A 20,645-nucleotide genomic window follows, 5' to 3' on the forward strand; every position below is an offset into this window, starting at 1 on the left:
TACAGTAAACTATAAGGTACATATTTACTCATAATGAACAATTTTCAGTTAACTTCCGGTGATTTTGTCAAACTATTCACTGATCGTGCTAGATACAATAATCCACACAATGGTGTTTATCAAGTTTCCAATACGAGAAAATCAGATGCTCATAATTCGAACAAGAAAAACCTGGTTATGATGTCTGACGGTACTTACCATATGAAAGCCTTACTAAGAGATGAAGCTGCCTCAAAGTTTTCCTCAATGGATTTGAAAAGAGGTGATATTATTCGTTCCACGAGTACCGAACCTGTAGTCGTGAGAGAAAAGAAGAAATTTGTCATTATTATCCATGATTTTGAAGTGGTGCAAACGGGTATGGATATGATTAATGATTCTACAAAATTTATTGACTCATATTTCAGCGAACATCCAGAACTTGTCATCAATGATAGTGAGTCAGGTGAACCTCCTTCTGCTGCTGCTGCCAATTACAATAATCCAGTTCAACCACCAGTTCCACAACAACAAAATCAACAATCTGTATTCCAGCCTTCAAGTGGTACCTCTCAAAAGAGCAAACCTATCTTTGCCATCGAACAATTATCACCATATCAGAATATATGGACAATTAAAGCCAGAGTCTCTTATAAAGGAGAAATTAAAGAGTGGAATAACCAAAAGGGTTCAGGTAAACTTTTCAATGCTAATTTCCTTGATACTTCAGGTGAAATTCGTGCTACAGCTTTCAACGAATGGGCAGTAAAGTATTCAGAAATTTTACAAGAGGGTAAAGTTTACTACATTTCAAAAGCTAGATTGCAGCCAGCAAAGCCACAATTTTCCAATCTTTCTCATCCATACGAATTAAGTTTAGATAGAGACACCCAAATAGAGGAATGTTTTGATGAAAGTAATGTTCCTAAAACCCATTTTAATTTTATCAAATTAAATAGTATACAAAATCAGGAAAACAATTCCACTATTGATGTTATTGGGATCATTCAAACCGTAGGACCACATTTCGAATTAACATCAAGAGCGGGCAAAAAATTCGATCGCCGTGATATAACTCTTGTTGATGATTCCAATTATTCCATTCCTGTGGGGTTATGGAATCAACAAGCAATTGATTTTAATTTACCTGAAGGATCAGTGGTAGCAATTAAAGGCGTTCGTGTTTCAGATTTTGGAGGTAAAACATTGTCCATGGGATTTACTAGTACCCTTGTACCAAGTCCTGATATAAATGAAGCATATTCCTTAAAGGGCTGGTATGATTCTGTTGGCCAAAACAGTAACTTCACCTCCCTAAAGCAAGAGGCGGACGGTTCAAGCTCTGTTAATGGTGGTGAAAATGCGACAAAGTTTATCTCCCAACGTATAACAATAGCCAGAGCACAAGAAGACAACTTAGGAAGAAGTGAAAGAGGCGATTTTTTCAGCGTGAAAGCAGCAGTTAGTTTCTTGAAAGTTGATAATTTTGCGTATCCAGCGTGCTCTAATGAAGGTTGTAATAAAAAAGTGCTGGAACAATCTGATGGTACATGGAGATGTGAGAAATGTGATATAAATAATCCTTCACCAAGATGGAGATATGTGTTGACAATTTCTATCATGGATGAGACTAATCAGTTATGGTTAACGTTATTTGATGATCAAGCTGAACAATTATTAGGCACAAGTGCAAACAAGTTGATGGAATTAAAGGAGACTGATCCTAATCAATTCACTAAAGTCACTCAAGCTATTCAAATGAACCAATATGATTTCAGAATTAGAGCTAGGGAAGATAATTACAATGATCAGACCAGAATTAGGTATACTGTGGCGTTCTTACACAAGATAAACCAAAAAGCAGAAGCTGATTATTTGGCGGATTATTTATCAAAATCTTTAGTAGTATAAATATTTTTATGTAGTGTTAATCTGAAAAAAGTTGAAAAATCTAAAAAAGTGAAAAAAGATATAGAATTTGTTATTGATAAACTACTAGTTGGAGTAGCTGGATATATATTACACGATCTTTATCTAATTTTGTTGAATGCATTAAACATTGAAGACGTATCACTTAAACTTCTATGTTTTTGTTTCTCAAATAGTTTCCAATACCTTAACGTTTCATCTCCAGCACCAGAAACTATCGTAGTTCCATCTGCAGATAACGTTAGATGAAGAACTCTGAAACTGTGACCCTTTAAGATTGCAATGGGGTCTAAATTTGGATAATTCCATAAAGTTAAATTATATTTTGAAAACCCATGTGAGGTTACAATTTCGTCGGTATTCTTAGACCAGACAAGATTACAAACCTGTGAACCTGTATCGACATCATTTAATTTCGTCATATTATTGACATTCCATATTTTCAAGTGTCTGTCTGCTGTACCACCTCCTGTGGCGAGAATTCCTCTTTTATGAGATGACCAATCCAAAGCTTTTACAGCAGCTTTATGTTCTGTCATGGTCATGAAAGGTTTTGTTGAAGTACGATCATATACGTTGACAATATTGTCATTACCACCAGATACTAGTTTATTTTCATCAACATTCCATTTCAAACCGCAAACTTCTTGTGAATGACTTTCAATTTTTTCAAAAAATGGATCTGGTGAACGTACATCTCTGTGTAAAATATTATGATCCCTACTACCCGAAGTTAAAATATAACTATTCCATGATAAACATGCAACTCTATCTGAATGTCCCAACATTGTCCTTATACACTTCTTCTTATTGACATCAAATATTTCTACGATACCGTTACTTTGACCCACGGCCAGATGAGACCCTGACCCCACCCAATTTAAACTGGTATACTCATTTTCAGTATCACAAAGGTGTATTACCTCTCCATTAGAATTGTTTGTTAGAAAAATCGATTTCCCCAGAGCCACAGCTAATAAATCCGTTGAGGACCAATCTATTAGATCATAATAGAAGTCATCAGCCAAAGATGGTGCATCTAATACTCTATATGGAATTTTAGCAATCTTTCTGTACGTTTTCTTTGGTGATAGTAGTAATTGCTTAGACTCTGGACGCATGGATGAGATAGAATCGAAAAATTGGGAATTTAAAAGTGTGGTAGTGGACGGCCTCGTTTTCTTTGGAGAAGATCTGTACGTAAGTAAGCTTACACCCCTCATAGAATTGCTTGATGGTCTATATAACTCGTCCGTATTGCTACTGTTAGTGCCAATTGTGAATAATCTCTTTGGGGTAACTGGAGAAGATAAGAGATCGGAATCATTTGCCTCTTTCTGAGGGGGAGATAATGGAGTGGATAGTATCGTTGTCTTTGTATGTTTTATTTTATCTATATTCGACTCTTTATCATTAAGATCCTTCGATAATAACTCTCCAAATATTTCATTTTTCAACACAGTATCGAAGGTTTCATTAGCCTGTCTTTCTCTTTGTAATTCAACTTGATCTTCTGAGTTCACGTTTGAGTTTGTGAATGAGGAATTTGTAGAATTTGCAATTGAGTTGATAGAATTCAAATTAATACTTGTTCGTGAAGGGAGAAATCTGTCTGTATAATCAGTATTTGTAGTTCTTGGACGCCTTGTTGGAGATGCTAAAAGGATTGAGTTGGCTGACCCAGAGGAAGCAGAAGAAGAAGAAAATAGTGATGTATTCGTAGAATACTTCTCATTTATCCGCTTAGTGTTATGCCCCTTCAAAGGAGATGCACTGGGAGTATTGCTCATGAAAGGATTATCAAGCATGATCCTATCTAATGCTAATGAATATTGTCAAGTGTGAATATGTAATGGTCTGAAAGTGTCCTATCTACTCTTTTTCCCACAATCTAAATGATCAACATTTGCATTCGATTTTCTCGATTTCGTCTTGTGTTTATTAATTTGATATTCGCTAAATGAAAATTAACACACTATATAATACAAGATCGCCTCAAACGAGGTGGTATATACATATGAAGAGATTTGCTGCTTGAAATGAGACACTGGCTGGCGGTGGTTAGAAGTGCTCGTGACGCCGTTGTTTCATCAGTACTATGCGACTGTAGTCCGTCGGTATGACAAATTGCTGTTGCGAGATGTCGTTACTTCTGACGTCGAACTTGTCTCTTGTAATGAGATCGATTTGGATATTGACCTCGTTGTTGAGAAGAGTCTTGATTTCGTTGATCTGCAGTTCATCGTCGTCGTCGAATTCGTTCTCCTTTTCCACATAATCGACATTTTCGTCGACTTCTTCAAAATCTGGGGCTAGTGCACTCCATTTCGGTGGTATCACTATAGACCAGCAGTAGATGTTACCTGTTTCGAATCCATTGCTCGCAATGGTCATCGTGTGGAAGTTCCAGTCGATATCCATGAGCTCTTCTTCCGTACCTTCAAGGACCCTGACTAAAGTCCCCGTATTTGTTTCCCAAAGGTACAATTCATGTGTCGACGAACCATGCGTCGATGCCACGAGGTAATCGCCTGAATTCCCACTGAAGAAAATGCAATTCCATTGCAATTTGTTAATGACGTCTTGATACTTATGTTCCAATTCCATCGTGACTTCGTCTGTGAGAAACAAATTGTACTGTCGAATAGTTCTATCAGACGAATTTATGGCCATTCTGTCTCCGTTAGATGAAACTATTATATGCTTGATATTTGAATTCGAAATTTTCATGGAGTAGATCAATTTAATCGTTCGATTCGGATGTTCCAGTCTATAGAAATTGATAAATCCCTTTGACGTCCCTGTTATTATTATAGTACCACTATTTGAATTCGGATGTAACGTACTTGTCAGCACATACCCCTGTTCGTTTGCAATTTCCACCTCGGTGTCACCTCGCAGGGGTCTAATTTTCCCTTCTAACTTGTTACTTTCAGAATCCAATTCAAAATCAACTAAATATGCATTTTTCTCCTCGTACACAGTGGCGACACAACTCAAACGGTCACTATCAATCCAATTACACCCCCACACGGGTCCATCAAAACACACAGACCCGCATGGCTCATCATCTAGATCCAGATCCCACACTTTGACATGCCAATCTCTGGAACATGACAACAAATACTTGCCATTATAACTCCAATCCAAACCGTAAATAGCCTGGTTGCTGAAAAACAGCTTGATCGGCCTCATAGTATCCATATCATACACTATAATGGTCCCATTGTAGCACCCTACAGCCAGATAGTCCCCAAAGGGACTGAACCTCAAACATGTCGATTTCAACGGATTCACAATCGTATTCGTCAGTTTTTCCGGGTACTCCTTCAACACACTAAACGGATCCTGTAATAGCAGATTCATGGCCTAATTATACGCTTGCCAATGCCCTCAACAAGCCTCGATTTAACTGCCAAATTTTTGCAGCAAAATTTCTTTCGATGCGATTTTTATAAAATTTGATATTCGTTTCTTATGATGAAAATGACGGGACACGTTAGCTGCTTTTTCTAATAAATATTGAAAATTTTGTTTCCAAATCGTTAAATTCTACATGCATTGACAGGTTTTAGGAGATAGATATCGAGATTGAACTTGAATTCCAATGATTAAATTAGTGAATTTGGTGGCATTATTGGTGACCTTGATAGTCCAAGTCCAAGGTTTCTATTTTTACACTTCTTCCAACGAACGTAAGTGTTTTCATAAGGAATTGACAAAGGGTAATTTATTACAAGGCCAATACAAATTATCAGCACAACAGAACGATGTCAGTATCACAATTGACATCGAAGAAGTCTTTGACAACAACCATCGTGTTATGCATCAAAAGATGGGCTCATTGAATGGTGAATTCGCATACAATGCCCTTGATTCAGGTGAACATAAAATTTGTTTCCAAACTTCCTCTAGTTCATGGATAAATAAAGAGAAGAATATCAAATTTGAAATTGATATGGAAATTGGTGATGATCTTGATTTAGATTCTAAGAAGACTGCCACTATAAAAAGTTTACAGAACAAAGTTTTTCTTCTAACTGCTAAAACTTTACAGATTAAAAATGAACAAAGATTAATGAGAGATAGAGAAGCCATGTTTAGAGATCTTTCTGAAAGCTGTAACTCAAGAGCCATGTGGTGGACTGTTCTCCAAATCGTGGTCTTAGGCGCTACTTGTTTCTGGCAAATTAAGCATTTATCAACATTTTTTGTCAAACAAAAAGTCTTATAGATCATCTTTAATGTACTCCTTTTACATAGTGCTTTTCTTAGCTAAAAGAAATGTTTATCTTTTATTATAAATTATATACAATTCGATGTCTAAAATATGAAAGTCGATCTAAAGTTTTCAACCGCAGTTTCATCAATTTGTGAACTGTCAATATTTGAATTAACTGGTTGTTCAAATTCAAATGAAAACTTTTTCTCTTCAGTTAATTTTGGTGCAAATTTAATGTTTAATGGTACAAACGAGCTATTACTCTTGCCTTCTTTTGTAGAGACATCCGGAGTCTGCCATGTTGGCTGCACAGGTGATGGTTTCTTATCTTCTTTGATTTCTACACGTTCAGGCTTCTTGTCAAATTTAAATGTGAAAGCCGAAGCTTGCGGAACTTTTAATGGTTCTTGTGGGACCTCCAATGGTTCTTGCAGTTTCTTATCCTCTTCGTCTTCATCACTTACTGCATTTACACTTGAGCGTAATGATGATGATCTTACAGGTTTGTACATATTGAAATTTGAAGAAGAAGTACCATTTGAAGTGGCTGGAACCTCTTTTTTCTCCACAACAGGCACCACTGGCGCTTCAATTGGTTTAATGTCCTCTTTCTTTTCAACTGTTGGCCTCTTAAATTTATGAAGTTTTGAAATATGTGATGAATAGGGATTGGCTAAATTGGATACATTGACATTTAGCCCCGAGCCATCATTAGCTTTCTCTTCACTGTCTAATAAGGAAATCAAAGCTGAAGCAGTATTACTTAGTTTTTGCTTGCTATCGTTGACACTGGCTGGTTTCCTCACGCTATTTTCATTCGATGCTGGTAGTATTTTTGTTTCCCTTGGTGTATTAGCAACACTGTATTTATAGACAACGGTTCTGTATGGAGTTGGCATATTCGAGTAATTAAATACACGCCTTGTCGTGGAAGTGGAACTAGTCATTGAGTGCATGGATACATTTCTCTTGGAATTTTCAAATTTTGGTGTAAATGTAGGTAAATTGAAATTGGATGAACTAGAAAGTATTCTTGAACTCTTTAAAACTTTTGGAGTCTCGAAATGATGCCCATTTTGCTCATTCCTAGTCGTATCCATTAAGTTTGTATTATCATCGTCTTCGTCGTTAGCAATATGCTGTTTGGATTTATTTATTATTGACAATATTCCTTCAATTTCAATTTCTGATAATGGCGCATCACCCTTTTCAGCAAAGAATCTGGAAAGTCTCTTGTTTGAGTTTATTGTATCATCAACATTATCATTGACAAAGGTGGATATATCATGATTTTGTTCTTCTTTTTTTATAGATGTCGTTGTTGTCTCACTAGCGTCAAAAAAACCACCAGGTACAATCACATTCGAAGTCCTGCTCCTCCTCTCAGATATAGATCTCTTTGGACCTCCCTGAACGCTATTCTCATTCTCATTGGTGTTTGTAATATTATTCAATTTATCAGTAAAAAGATTTTTAATTCTTCCCATAAACGAAGTCTTTCTGTTCGTCACTCTCGAAACTGGCTTCCTATACGGAGCCACAGATTTTGGATTACGGAATGAGCCTGATTCTTTAATGGACATGCCAGTGCTGTCTTCCTCTATACAAAGTGAGAATGCTCTTTTGCACATTGCAATTCAATTTCTATTTTTTTTTTAATTTAATATCGCAAGCATCTATATGAGAAAAATTTTCGATATAATAGACAGACCGGTGAAGTGACAAAATCACAGTTTTAAGAGTTATATACACATACTTACAAATTCTCTAGATTTGAACGGATGGTGGTAATCTATTATATCATATTCTCATTGTAGTCTCTAAATCGTCAATGAAACGTTTCCTGCCGCTGCCGAACCCACGTCTATGTAACCTATCGGATTCTCTCTTCAATCTCCTTAAGTTTCTCTCCTTTTCAATTTCACGCTTTTGAATCTCTTGTTGCGTCAAACTTTCTACTTTAGGACACCAGCTGATACCCAGCTCGTCTATGTCTAGTCTTATTCCGGATAAATAGCCAAATGCTGCGTCATTATTCAAGAAATTGACGTCCAAGCTACTACCGACTAGATTACCTTCAATCCAATCCTTTTTGATCTTTATCAAAGAATCGTATAGAGAATAATTCAATATTGGTAAGAAATCCCTTGTTAATCCTAAATCGCATACAATTATTTCTGCAAATATTTCGGGTGTGAATGAATCGTCACTCAAGTTCCATTGAAAATTGTCCTCATAGAATTTATCATTTAAATTACAGGTCAAATTGATGATTATATGTAAATCTGGTAATTTTACCGCGGCAAATTTCTCATAGCTTGTAATAGATTCATTTATGGTGTTAATAATTTGATGATGGAAGGAATCATCACTGTTTGAGATTGGTATGTTGAGATCTCTACAATATATCGTGGCAAATTCATCTGGTGTTATAGTATTGTCATTGATATCCCAAGTAATGTAATCATCGATAATGTTCCCACTGAATTCCAGATTTAGGTGTATTGGTATCACGATTGGTTGTTGGTTTTCTGCGGAGGGTTCGATATTTAATCTGTATGGCATGGCAATCTTACTCTGCAGAAACGTTTCTCTGATCTTTGGATATTTCAAGATATTCAATTGATCATCCTGTTCGTAAATGTCTGGTAATAAATTTCTATCCTTTAATTTGAACTTGTCCTTTTCATTATTATTATTAGTGTCATTTTCATTCGTTTCAGACCTTTCATTATCATCCACGCCCATGCTATCATCCTCACTATCATTCTCCGAATTACTTTCATTGTCTTCGCCATCATTGTTCCGCATCAAATCATCCAGGAGATCGTTATCAAATTCGGCATAATTCACCACTTTAGCTCTCTTATGACCTCTGGCAGGTTGCGCCATTATAACAAGAGGTATATCGTCATCTTCATTTCTTATTCTGTTATGGAAATTCGTCAAATAAGCTTGCGGCAAAAGTAACTGCTGATTCGTCTGTTGAATTGGCGACATTCTATGTTGTAATATATTCAAAATCTTAGCCTCTATCCCTCTTAAATACACACACTCTCTCGTAAGCTCTCCTAATATCAAACCAGAACTGCTACTTCTCTCTCTTTTTGTTGACAGAAGAATTCAAATTTCATTTTATTTTTTTTTTTGTTTTCGCTCAGCGAGATTGAAAATTCAAACGTCACGTGATCTCGAAATATTTATCCATATATACATATTATCAGTTTGAGTTGTACTCATTATAGGGAAAACTGGCGGAAAGTATAGCAAGAGGTTAGCTAAAAAGCATCGTTATAGGCGGATTTGTGACGACTGGCGTATATTGTTGCGTGTGGTTATTTATAGTTACTATTTATTGTTGCGGCCAATTTAATTTCAAGTTCTACTTTCTTTATCTCGTCGCAAGAAAAGCTGTAGATTACTTATACCAAACAGTTTGAAATAAGCATTTCTCGATATGATTAATTATGTCAAGTCTTTTAAACTACGATAAATTGCTCAAATGGTCGAATCTAAATCATATGTTTACCGCACTGGCAGCCTATGGTGGCGTGTCCTGCATTTATCCTACCAACTCATACATTGTCGTTGGTACAACGAAGGGATTGATTCTGATTTTCAATTATAAGGAGTTTTTACAATATATATTGATGCCTCAGGCATTAAATGAAGATGATCACAATCTAAGATCTAAAGTTCAATTGGTTTCCCTTTCCGCTGATGGTACCCATTTGGCTGCTTCTTACCAGTCTGGCGATGTGTTTCTCTGGGACCTTTCAATGACAACAACCACAAATGGGAACCGCACAACTACTGGTACCGCTATTGAACCCATCAATGCCATCCTTCATATTACTGAACATAGAGATATTCAAGTTAATGGACTCGAATTTGTCGGAAACAGACATACAGGACTTCTAGTAAGTGACCTGGACGGTAATATCACATTCCATAATGGTTATAGGTCGAGACTGTGGTATCTCGATTATACTTCCAAAAAGATTCTATCTATACCTTCAAATGAAATATTACTTAATTGTAAATCACAACTTTTCATTAAGAATAAAGATGTTGATAATGGTCTAACTGCAGTTTTAACAAATACTAATTTCGCCATAATGCAATTGGCAAAGAATATGGCCGGTAATATTGTGTTTCAAGAAAAAATTACCTACAATTCAACATCTCGTTTAATTCCTTACAATGATATCTCATGGTATAGAAAACCACGGGAACGAATTCAAACTATTTCTTTCTCTATAAATAACCAAGTCAATGTGATAAAATTTCAACTAGTTAATAACCGATGGTTACAGTTGGTAAGTAAAAAAATAACCTATCAACTCCTCGAACCTATAATATCAATGAATTGGATTTCAGATTCCTTGCTTTCATTTTTCACAATCTCAAATAGATTTTTGATCATGAATCCCTTCCAAAATTTTGAAATTATATTAAGTTTAGATCTATCTAGGTCAGTATCCCTGTCATCAAATAATATTGTCTTCAAACTTTTCTCCAATAAAATTTTCATTTCAAGCAGTTTTTCCTTTACATTAGGTAGTTTCCAATCTTGGTCATCATTAATACTAAATCATGTTCAGCGAGGTGACTATATCAATGCATTAAACTTATTGAATACTTTTGTGACGTCCAATTCAGACTCACGAGAAACAATTCATCATCTAGCAACACTTTTGAATTTAAATCCAGAAATAGATAAGAGGAAATTACAACTTTTGGACCCATTTCACAACTTATCCCTTGCTGCATTAAAATATCTACTTAAAGAGGACACCAATAACGAAGATGACATGGCAAATCTACTAGCACTTACAATTCATATTCAATCAAGTTGGTTCCCAAATGATAAGGAAAGCTTGCTGCTTTTTTTAGATCAACAATGGGAATCAATTTTAACGTCTAATGGCTCAAGAAAGTCAGTATACCTTGAAACAGTAGTTGAATTAGTTTCAAATGAAACATTGAAGATTATACCACCATCAATATTTAAATCAGTGATCTCCCATGTTATAGATAATAATGAAAAATACGATCCTACAAAGTTAAATTCGTTGATTTTACATTTGGATCCAAATTGTTGGGATGTAGACTACTTGTGCAAACTCATGAGAAACCTGAATTTGCAAAATCAAATGTTATTATGCTACGTGTGGAATATCAAGTTTGACGACTTCGTAACGCCATTAGTTGATCTGCTAAAGTGGATTAGAGATGGAAACACTTCCAATACAGAAATATTCCACAGTGAAGAGGAGCCGGATTTTGTTTTTGACTACATCAAATACTTACTATTAGGGAATTACTATCCTTCAAATGAATCGCTTTTACCATTTTCAAAACAAGCCAAGGTTAAAAGTCAGCTTTGTTACATTATATTCAATGGTGTGTGCATCAACTGGCCATACAGCACTTCCAATAGGTTCTCAGCAACGCAAGGAGAACAGCCATCGTTCCCATACTTTAACTTATTATTGCACTTTAATGCACCAAAATTTCTGGATGTATTAACTGCCATTTTGGAGGATTCCTTTTTTAGTGAAGAAGAAGAGGAAAATGATGATTATTACGGTGAACATAACTCTTTGGAAATTGATACTGAATTTTCCCTGAAGGTAACAAGGCAATACGTTGTTGACATATTTCTCGATAAACTTCTTTTATCAGATCCTCAAATAGATAAAACTCTAATATCAATATTCCTAGCAACTAATATTCCCAAGTATCCTCAATTTATCCGTGTCATGAACACCCAGCTTGAATGTATAGTCTCTGAATTATTAAGGCCAAATGTATCTGTCGAGTCCAGTCAGTTGGAGAATGGACTTGAAGCTTTATTACCCATTTACGAGCCCAAAGATGAGAATAAGTTCATCACTGAACTAAAAGAGAGAAACTTTTATGGTGCCATGTATCAATTTCACCATCGAAACAAGAATTTCGTTGAATTATTAAGGATGACACTAGACTACAGTGTAGTCTTTGAAACTTACGAAAATATAACATTGGGTTCGACGTTTGAAATAATTATCAAAAATATCATGCATTTAGATTTAGATGCACAACTAGAAGTTGCTGACATAATAAGTTTCAATTTCACAAAAATTATGCATATTCTTAATCCTACTTCGACGGTTAAGTATATTCAGAAGATCGATCCTCAATTACATGAAAATATTTTGAAGTTAGAGGACGAAAGTGTAATGCAAGAGTATATGGAGGAGCTCTTCAAAAGTTATACCAATAGCAGTACAGCATTGAAAGATGCATATATTTCCTTATGTTGTAAATTTAAACCCCAAAGTGATCTAATACCATGGCTTACTTCACTGCAATTGGAAGGTGTTTCAATCGAGAAGCTGACCAGTAATCTTCAGAATACTAGCAACTACGAAGGTCTTTCTGTAATTTACTCGAAACTGAAAAATTATGAGTTGGTTGTTGATAATTTAGTCATGTGTATAAATGACTGGTTTTTGGCAGGCATAGAAGAAGAAATTAAATTATCTACTTTCATTGACTCCGCAATAAGTGCAATTTATCTGGCTGTTGATGACGCAAGATTTAATTGTTGGATGAAATTAATTACTTCACTATTTATGCAGTACCAACAGGGCAAAATACAACCAATATGTGACAAAATGTTACAGTATGTCTTTGTCAAGCTTGCCCTGTTTGGTGACTATGAAGCTGGCACCGACGGAGATAATAATATGTATAAAGTTTTATCTGGTGTTTTGGAACACACCGATATTATTAAAATGAAGGTTGCTGATATAAAAGGGCTTTTCATTGATGTCTCTACCACTTATAATTTAGAGGAAATTATATCTGAACTTATTTTAAAAATTACAGAAAATTCATCCGTAAACATTGTAAATGAATATCGGAGCTCCTTGGTTGAAGGCTGGTCTATCCACAATGATGAGTGCGAAGTTTGTGGGAAAAAGCTATGGGGCGTTGGCTTAAGCCCAATAGTTTTCAAGATTTGGGAACATAAGAGAAGGAAGGAAGAAATTCCTGATGTTGTGATAGAAAATGCTAAGCTTGTCATTTTTAAATGTAACCATGGCTTCCATACAAAATGTCTAGAAAATTTAGGTCAGAAAAATGGCAACTATGAATGCCTATTGTGTAATGAACAATGACTTGTATATAACATATGTATATAAATAAGGTTCAATATGTACTATTACAGACTTTTTTTTGCTTTCAAACTAAAATTCTATACCACTGATGATTTACACAGTAGCCCTTGAAAGGCAGCTCATATAACATGTCCTTCTTCACGAGCCATTGACAAATTTCATCCAGTTCAATTTCAGAAATCATGTTATGAGAGAGCTGCTCCAACCTACTTACTGTCACACCAGGGTGAAACATGACTTCTTTTATTACAATTGCGATTAGCTGTTTCCAGATATTTTGTCTAAGTAAACCGTCCGAGTCAATCCACAATCTAGAATAGGCTTTTCCAAGTGGTACTGGTACATTTTTACTAGACGCAAACAAACTTTTGTCTCCAATATTTCCAGAAACTATCAATGGAGGCGTTAATGTATCAATTTCAAAATGTCTAGTCGTATAGTTGAACGGTTCTATATCTCTTGGCATCGGAATTATATCAAGCCTTATCTTTCTATTAACAATAAGGTCAATCAATAGGCAAGCTGCAATATCAGATATTTCTTGGTGAATGACAATACCATTACCAGCAGTCAAAAATTCTTCGAATTTGGTCGTGTAGGTGGCAGAGTTTAGGAAAGATTGGTATGAGCCCCTTAATTCTAAATATTCTTTTACGATGCTTGTCGCTGCTAATTTAGAGCCACGCAGGTAAACTTGCTTCTCTTTCGCCATATCCATTATTATTTTATCCAGTTCTTCTTTCGGAACTTCATTCAATAAACTGATTTCATCTTTTCCAGTTTCTACTTTATCTATGAGAATAGATCTTATAGCAGATCTGATTTGGCCTTCTGTGAACTTATCTGAAATGTCCTCGTCTATTTTTTTCTCTAATTCATACGTATACGTTTGCTTTAAAGAGGAAGTTTCTCTTTGAATCATAGAAGACATAACTAGCCCAGTTTGTAAAGCACGTGAGCTAGTATCTTTGACAAAAGTATTTCTTTTCCTGTTTTCTTCATAATTCTGATATAAAAGGACCGGTTTATCATTTCTTCCTTTTTCATAATCAACCCACAAGTTGATTAATACAGGTAAATCTAGGTTCTCTGCCTGCTCCAATGTAACTTTTTCATTTTTTATCCCAAGAACCAAAATCTTTTTCCATTTATCAACATAAGCTTTCCAACCAGCATGGCCCATTTTCACTCTACGTTTAGTCCATTGCTTCTTCAAGTTATCTAACGCATTTTTTGGGAAAAGCTGCGAAATTTTACTCCATTGAATTTCATTGGTAATACTTTTTGTGATGACAACAGACATTATCAAGGCCTCAATACCTGATTTTTTAGCTACATGGAAAACCATTCTTGCTTTACTGACTTTCTCCTTATTTGCTGCAAGTGTTTCTTCTACATTAGCATCGTGAATAGAAGAGAAGAGGGCTTCTTTTTCCTTTTTCTTGGACCCCACTTTTGGTATTTTTTTCTTGCCAGCTGTGGACCCCTCATCGGATACAGTTGCTTTCTTTCTTGTCTTGTTTTGGTACTTACGAACTCTCTCGGCTGACTTAGTACCTCTGTTGAATTTATCTTTGGCCGTTTGGTCAAAAAAGTAGATATCTGTGTTATGAGTAACATCACTAAACTTGGTTTTCTTTTTGTCCTTCTCTTTTGTCAAATACCTTATTATGTCATCCTCGGTAAGGTTGGGCAAATATAGTAACCTTCTTCTTCCTTTAGGCTCGTAGCGTATATTCAACTTTTGACTTTTTATCATTAACTCAATATCGCCATTCACCGTTTTCTTGTCAAGCAAAGTACTTGATTTCATCAATCTCGAAACCTCATCGAGAAATTGTTCTCGTAAAAATAATATACCTCCTGCACTTTTCAACACTTCCAAAATGGTTTTCTGTCTCTGTAGCGACCTTAATGAAGCTGCAGTGAACCCATCAATATTAACAGCAGATTTATCTTGAAGACTAACCTTAGGTGCCGTCAATGTAACAAGGGGAGTGCCAGTAGTGCCTTGTTCAGAAGAGGATGCTGTTGACGCTTCATTCATTGCAGGGGCGGCCACTTCCAGTTTCCTCTTCTTGGCTTTTCTTTCCTCTTCTTGTTGTTCTTCTAAACGCTTCCTTTCCTGTTTGGTTAACTTTTTTATGGCATTCGTTTTCAGTGTACCAATATCCTCTCCATTCCAAAAGAAAACCTCATTGTTGTTAGAATCAATACCAAACCTTAAGGTCGTATTTAAAGGCATGTAATTCCCCTTATTCAATGAGATGATATCGGCCGTTTGTGATTTTAGTCCTGAAAAGCCATCATAGTGGAAAGGGCTGGTAGGATTAGTCATTTCATTAAAATATTGTTCTGTGAATAGCCTGAAGAATTTTTTTTTACCTTCAAAGTCATAAATTTTGGTTAAATTGTAATCGCTTGATTGACCAGTTTGTTTTTTTCCACTACTTCCAATGTAAAATTCACTGATTTTGGTAAAAGCCCTTTTGTAATCAGTTCCCACCAATGTTTTGATCGTATCCATTGTGGACAACCCCGTTTGGCCTTTCTTTTCAACAAGATCGAAGGTTTGATTTTGTAATGGGTAAAATCTATTCAATGTGACAGTTTCCTTTTCTATAGCAGGTTGCTCTTCCATAATGAAACCATTTTGACTTTGTAACAGGCCAGTAGCATTGAAGCTGTCAAGTCCCTCAAGCATTTCCTCCTCTTCTAAATTGAGTTTATTAGCTCCATTGTTATCTTCTCCATCTTCGGAGCTTGAGGACTCATAACCATCATATGAATTATTGTTGCTATTCTCTGGTACGTAATCGCGTAGATATTTAACACACCTTATCTTGATTCGTGGGTTATTAGGAGAGACAACATAAACCTTCTTCAGGTAGCCCTTCTCGTCTAGAAAACTGATTGCCGCAATGAACGCCTTTGACAGTCTTTTTTCCTTATCAAAGTTTAACTCTCGCTTAAGATCAGTCGTTTGTCTTATACCATTTTTAGAGTTCTTAACAATCTCTACTATTTTACTGAATTGTTCACGCATATTGACATATGGCTTGTCGACTGGAGGGCTTTTTAGATTCGCAAACTTCTTTAACGTAATATGTTTCACCAAATGGCCCTTATAGACAATTTGACGATCACTGATAAGATGGCTTATTTTCTTGATACGGCCAGTTATACTTCTTGAGTCCTGTTTCGTAATAGAAGTCAATTCCATGGTGTTTATTCCATTTTCTTTGGACTTGGCTATCTCTAAAAGAAGTTCAAAGGGCATATTACCTATGCTAGACTCTTTTTTACTATATCCAGTCAATATTATCCACAGTTTATCTTCACTAATTGACACACTAATAGACCCTTCATTTTCCAATATTTTTTCAAAATCGATTCCATTCTTTGCTAGTATCTTCTCATTTTCATGTATCAAAACATCACTATTTGACGATAAGCAGGAGAAAATAAAGTTTTTAATTGATTTATTATTATCCTCATTGATTACCATGAAATTTTTAGATATGTTCCATAACTGTGAAAGTTTGATCTTACCTTTATTATATGCTATCTCCTCGCATAACTTATCAACCAGTTCGTCAGGGAATGGCAGAACCGTAGACATGTTTTCAGTTAATTGGCCCTTTTTTTCTTTGCTTGTTTATATACTTTTGTTTATATCTAAAATTCCTTAAATCACTTTTTTTTGAAAAGTTCTCCGTATATTGGAAAAATGCGTACCTTTCGATATATCAACAACTATTTAAACCAAGAGTCACTGAAAGATGAAGAAATGGCGTATTCTTCTGTCTTTGTAATGACTATTATCTTGATAACGTATTATTCTTGAAATGAGGATATGTAAGAGATAAAATATTATATGCTATATGTGTATCGGAGCGAGAAATCAGTAATTTCTGGCGTTCAGTTCGTTCCCATCTTCATCGTAGAACCTTTCTTCATCCAGCATCAAGTCGTTAGAATGAGCTGCTGGGCTTGTACTACCGTTTAGTTTCTCTGTAGGCCTTCTACTGACGTCCCCAGTATTTGAATCAGCCATGAATTCTTCATCTGATGAAGTGGCAGTGCCTAGCGGTAGGTTAGAATCGTACTCTTCGTCACCCATATCTTTACCACTAAGATAGTTCCAGAGCCTATTGATTTTATTGGCACGGTATGCAGTGACAACATTACCATTTGAATCGATGAAATCCGTTCTCTTTGATCTGATAAAGAACATGTAGAAAATAGCAAGACAGGCGATTATCAATGGAACACCAATACCAACTACACAGCCAATGATGATATTTTTGCTTTTTTTTGATAGGCCATGTGTCTTCTTTGAGCTTGCGGTAGTAGTTGGAGAATACGTTATTGTAGTGTAACGATCTGAAACGACAGTCTTCCCTTGAACCACAGTGGTTACTAGAGCAAAGGCTACAGAGTCAGAGGATGGCGATGATGTTATTGTACTCGAATATGAACTGGAAGTTGAAGTGGACGATGATGTAGAAGATACGGAAGATATATGCCTTGATGAAGAGGAAGATGATAATGAGTTTAATCTAGTGGAAGATGCTTGTGTGGTGGTATTCGAAGATGTAGCATACAGTATATTTTCAGACTTTGATGTAGAAGATTCTTGTTCTGAAGAGGAAGAGGATGGAATATATGATGATGTAGATGATTCTGGAAATAAAGAACTCGATGGTAAAGTTGACGTAGAAAGAGAACTTCGTGAGACGTAGGTGGAGTTATTGAGCAACGATTGTGATGAAGCTGTTTGGACAGCTAATAACAGGAATGCTAATGATGTGAACTTGCATTTGACCAAAGCCTGTAACATGTGTGTAAAAGATTGATGTATTAGTGGAAATAGGAAAAGAAACAACGAATGTACGTGGATGAGCTCTATTAGATTTTGATTTGCTTTTTTGTTGTACACTAGTTTTCTTTTAAATAGATGAGAAAAAAGAGAAAAAAACTATTAAAACTCTTTTAAATCTTCTATTAGCCAAATATATCTTATGTATGATATGTGTCGAAATATGAATAAAAAGAATGAGACAAAAGTCAAAGTGAAACTAAGAACCAGCCAGTGAGAGAGAAGAGGACAAAGATAGTGAAGAAAAATGGGCTTAACTAATCTGAATCAAATTTTTTTCCTCTTTCATTTTGCTCGAAACCATATTAATAAAATTTCTCGATGGACAAGTTATTTTTAGCGAGAGCCAACCGGTTCGTGGGTAAATCCGCATATGAAGCATTGCGAGAGGCTCGTCCGGCGCGGGATCCCCGGACCCGCTACGTCGAATTCTGTGCAAGAAACAGAAAAAAAACTCAGTTCCGTTCGAAGCAATGCATCTAACGCGTTTCAATTATTTTAATTACTAAATATTTATATTTATACATATCTGTCTGGATGGGATGAGGTCGGGGAGATGGGACACATGACAGTCAGGTCAGATCAGATCATTTTTTACCCTTCTTCTTATTCTTCTTGTTCTTTTTCTTTTTGATACGGTGGCTGCTTTGTTAGTCGTTGTGGATTCTTGTTCTTCTGGAGCATTGTCTGTTTCTTCTGTGGAGAGACCTTCAGTTTGGTCTGCAGAAAGAGTGTCCATGTTTTGCTCGGTAGTGTTAGGCCCAGCATCGTCACTTATGCTATTTGCTTCAATCTGTTGCTCCATGTTCTCTCCAATTTCTTCATTATGCATGACAGACTTTTCTTGTGCTTCTTCATTTATCTCTTCTCTTTCTGTGTTTGGTAGTTCAGCATCGGAACCTGTAGTCCCGTTCTCTATAACATCCCCATTAGATGTCTCATCGACCGGAACGGAGGGTTCTTCAGCTTTTTCAGCTAGTTGGGGGTTCTCAGCCTCGATATTGACTTCTGCTGCTCCGGTGAGTGATTCAAGGTCGTTAGCATCTTGTTGTGATGCTTCATTCTCTTCGACAGTGAGATTCTCTTCTTTTTTTGTCGCATCTTCTTCAACATTAGAAGGTGATTCTTCTCTAACTTCGGGCAGCTGTTCCTCTAAGGCCTCATGTTCCTCTAAGGCCTCATGTTCTTCTTCGAGTTGTTCTTCTGATTGCTCTTCGAGTAATTCTTCAGTTTGTGCTTCAGCTTCTCCTTCTGTTTGTTTTTCTGCTTGCGCTTCAGATTGCAGTTCTGTTTTTTCTTCTGGAAGCTCTTCTGCTTGTTCTTCAGTAAGATCTTCTGCTTGTTCTTCAGGGAGCTCTTCTGCTTGTTCTTCTGATTGTGCTGCAGGTAGTCCTTCTGCTTCTTTTGGAACTAGTTCTTGTTCCTTAGGGAAAGTATAAGATTTCAAAATACTCTTGTCTGCATCGAGATAAAATCCTCTAACTCCTACAATTCTTTTCTCCACAGCACATGCTCTTATCCACTCCGGTCTAACAATAGGTATATTGCTGTTTTTCGCCCTAATAAGTTCTGCATCCTCTTCTTCTTCGTCATTGCAAATAAAATGAGTGGTATCAATGGAAACATGTTTTTGTAATGGCTTAGCACCAATGACTTGCAAGCACTTTTCAATCTGTTCTTCGCTGATATTCAGCATTGGATCAAGTGAACCAAGACAAACAGTTATACCTGACATATCAGTCATCTTATGTGTATGTAATTTAATCTTTTCAGACCAAAATTGACCTGAAGTGGTGACTAATTTTAGTTGAAATTCGTACTCTGTATCCACTGAAAGACCTGATATCTTCGTTGCAGTCACTTTGAATGGGTTAGGAACAACCATTGATCTAACGCCTTGCCTGTACAAAATCAATGATTTCAATTTAGCAGAACCTAATGACAATGGCTCCCAAGAGAGAACACAACTTGTCTGTGTAACATTCATAACTTTTGAAATTGGTGGCAATGGCTTATGTAGACCATACTTGTTCAATATGGTTTCCTGAATTTCATGGAACTTCTTTCTTTGTCTGGCTTCTTCATCCAAGTTCTGTTCTACGTGCATTTTAACAATTGATCCTGCTTTAACATCATCCGGTAACAACATTGTAGGAAACTCAATTACATGATGATCCTTTGTAGTTAAGAGTGCCAATGATGCATCTAATTTGCCCACAGTAAGCAGAACCTCGACTTCCGACATTTTTCTAGCTATTCCTTTCAGATCTTTCTTTCCCTATATCTACAAAGTGTAGATACGCATTTTCCTTCATGAATTATATGTTTTTCTTAATTATGGAACTATCAAAGGTAGGAAAATCGTCGTGTACGTACAAGCAAGTAAGTCATCTCTAAAAGTTGAGAAAACAAATAGTAAGTGAAATAGTGCAATTTACAGGTTAGAGCAAGCTGTCCTTGGCCA

General features: G+C 36.0%; 10 protein-coding genes across 10 annotated transcripts; 3 read left to right on the forward strand and 7 right to left on the reverse strand.

The window, feature by feature from the left end:
- Nucleotides 1-33: 33 nt before the first annotated feature.
- On the forward strand, nt 34-1,890 carry RFA1 (replication factor A subunit protein RFA1; the record flags this gene model as incomplete). The annotated part of the gene is made up of 1 exon (XM_003955168.1): nt 34-1,890. The coding sequence occupies one exon, from the start codon at nt 34-36 to the stop codon at nt 1,888-1,890; it is 1,857 nt and encodes a 618-aa protein (XP_003955217.1).
- A 119-nt stretch (nt 1,891-2,009) lies between these two features.
- CDH1 (Cdh1p) lies at nt 2,010-3,716 on the reverse strand (the record flags this gene model as incomplete). The annotated part of the gene is made up of 1 exon (XM_003955169.1): nt 2,010-3,716. One exon carries the CDS (start codon nt 3,714-3,716, stop codon nt 2,010-2,012), a length of 1,707 nt encoding a protein of 568 aa, XP_003955218.1.
- Nucleotides 3,717-3,969: 253 nt separating this feature from the next.
- SWD1 (COMPASS subunit protein SWD1) lies at nt 3,970-5,274 on the reverse strand (the record flags this gene model as incomplete). Its single annotated transcript, XM_003955170.1, has 1 exon — nt 3,970-5,274. The coding sequence occupies one exon, from the start codon at nt 5,272-5,274 to the stop codon at nt 3,970-3,972; it is 1,305 nt and encodes a 434-aa protein (XP_003955219.1).
- A 241-nt stretch (nt 5,275-5,515) lies between these two features.
- Nucleotides 5,516-6,142, forward strand: ERP1 (Erp1p; the record flags this gene model as incomplete). The annotated part of the gene is made up of 1 exon (XM_003955171.1): nt 5,516-6,142. One exon carries the CDS (start codon nt 5,516-5,518, stop codon nt 6,140-6,142), a length of 627 nt encoding a protein of 208 aa, XP_003955220.1.
- Nucleotides 6,143-6,231: 89 nt separating this feature from the next.
- On the reverse strand, nt 6,232-7,713 carry NUP60 (FG-nucleoporin NUP60; the record flags this gene model as incomplete). The annotated part of the gene is made up of 1 exon (XM_003955172.1): nt 6,232-7,713. The coding sequence occupies one exon, from the start codon at nt 7,711-7,713 to the stop codon at nt 6,232-6,234; it is 1,482 nt and encodes a 493-aa protein (XP_003955221.1).
- Nucleotides 7,714-7,930: 217 nt separating this feature from the next.
- Nucleotides 7,931-9,130, reverse strand: SFH1 (Sfh1p; the record flags this gene model as incomplete). The annotated part of the gene is made up of 1 exon (XM_003955173.1): nt 7,931-9,130. One exon carries the CDS (start codon nt 9,128-9,130, stop codon nt 7,931-7,933), a length of 1,200 nt encoding a protein of 399 aa, XP_003955222.1.
- Nucleotides 9,131-9,597: 467 nt separating this feature from the next.
- VPS8 (CORVET complex membrane-binding subunit VPS8) lies at nt 9,598-13,299 on the forward strand (the record flags this gene model as incomplete). Its single annotated transcript, XM_003955174.1, has 1 exon — nt 9,598-13,299. One exon carries the CDS (start codon nt 9,598-9,600, stop codon nt 13,297-13,299), a length of 3,702 nt encoding a protein of 1,233 aa, XP_003955223.1.
- Nucleotides 13,300-13,363: 64 nt separating this feature from the next.
- Nucleotides 13,364-16,921, reverse strand: TFC3 (transcription factor TFIIIC subunit TFC3; the record flags this gene model as incomplete). Its single annotated transcript, XM_003955175.1, has 1 exon — nt 13,364-16,921. The coding sequence occupies one exon, from the start codon at nt 16,919-16,921 to the stop codon at nt 13,364-13,366; it is 3,558 nt and encodes a 1,185-aa protein (XP_003955224.1).
- A 282-nt stretch (nt 16,922-17,203) lies between these two features.
- Nucleotides 17,204-18,142, reverse strand: MID2 (Mid2p; the record flags this gene model as incomplete). The annotated part of the gene is made up of 1 exon (XM_003955176.1): nt 17,204-18,142. One exon carries the CDS (start codon nt 18,140-18,142, stop codon nt 17,204-17,206), a length of 939 nt encoding a protein of 312 aa, XP_003955225.1.
- Nucleotides 18,143-18,758: 616 nt separating this feature from the next.
- CHS5 (Chs5p) lies at nt 18,759-20,426 on the reverse strand (the record flags this gene model as incomplete). The annotated part of the gene is made up of 1 exon (XM_003955177.1): nt 18,759-20,426. One exon carries the CDS (start codon nt 20,424-20,426, stop codon nt 18,759-18,761), a length of 1,668 nt encoding a protein of 555 aa, XP_003955226.1.
- Nucleotides 20,427-20,645: the final 219 nt, after the last annotated feature.

The sequence above is a fragment of the Kazachstania africana genome, chromosome 1, assembly GCF_000304475.1.
Source record: "Kazachstania africana CBS 2517 chromosome 1, complete genome".
Taxonomy (NCBI): Eukaryota; Fungi; Ascomycota; class Saccharomycetes; order Saccharomycetales; family Saccharomycetaceae; genus Kazachstania; species Kazachstania africana.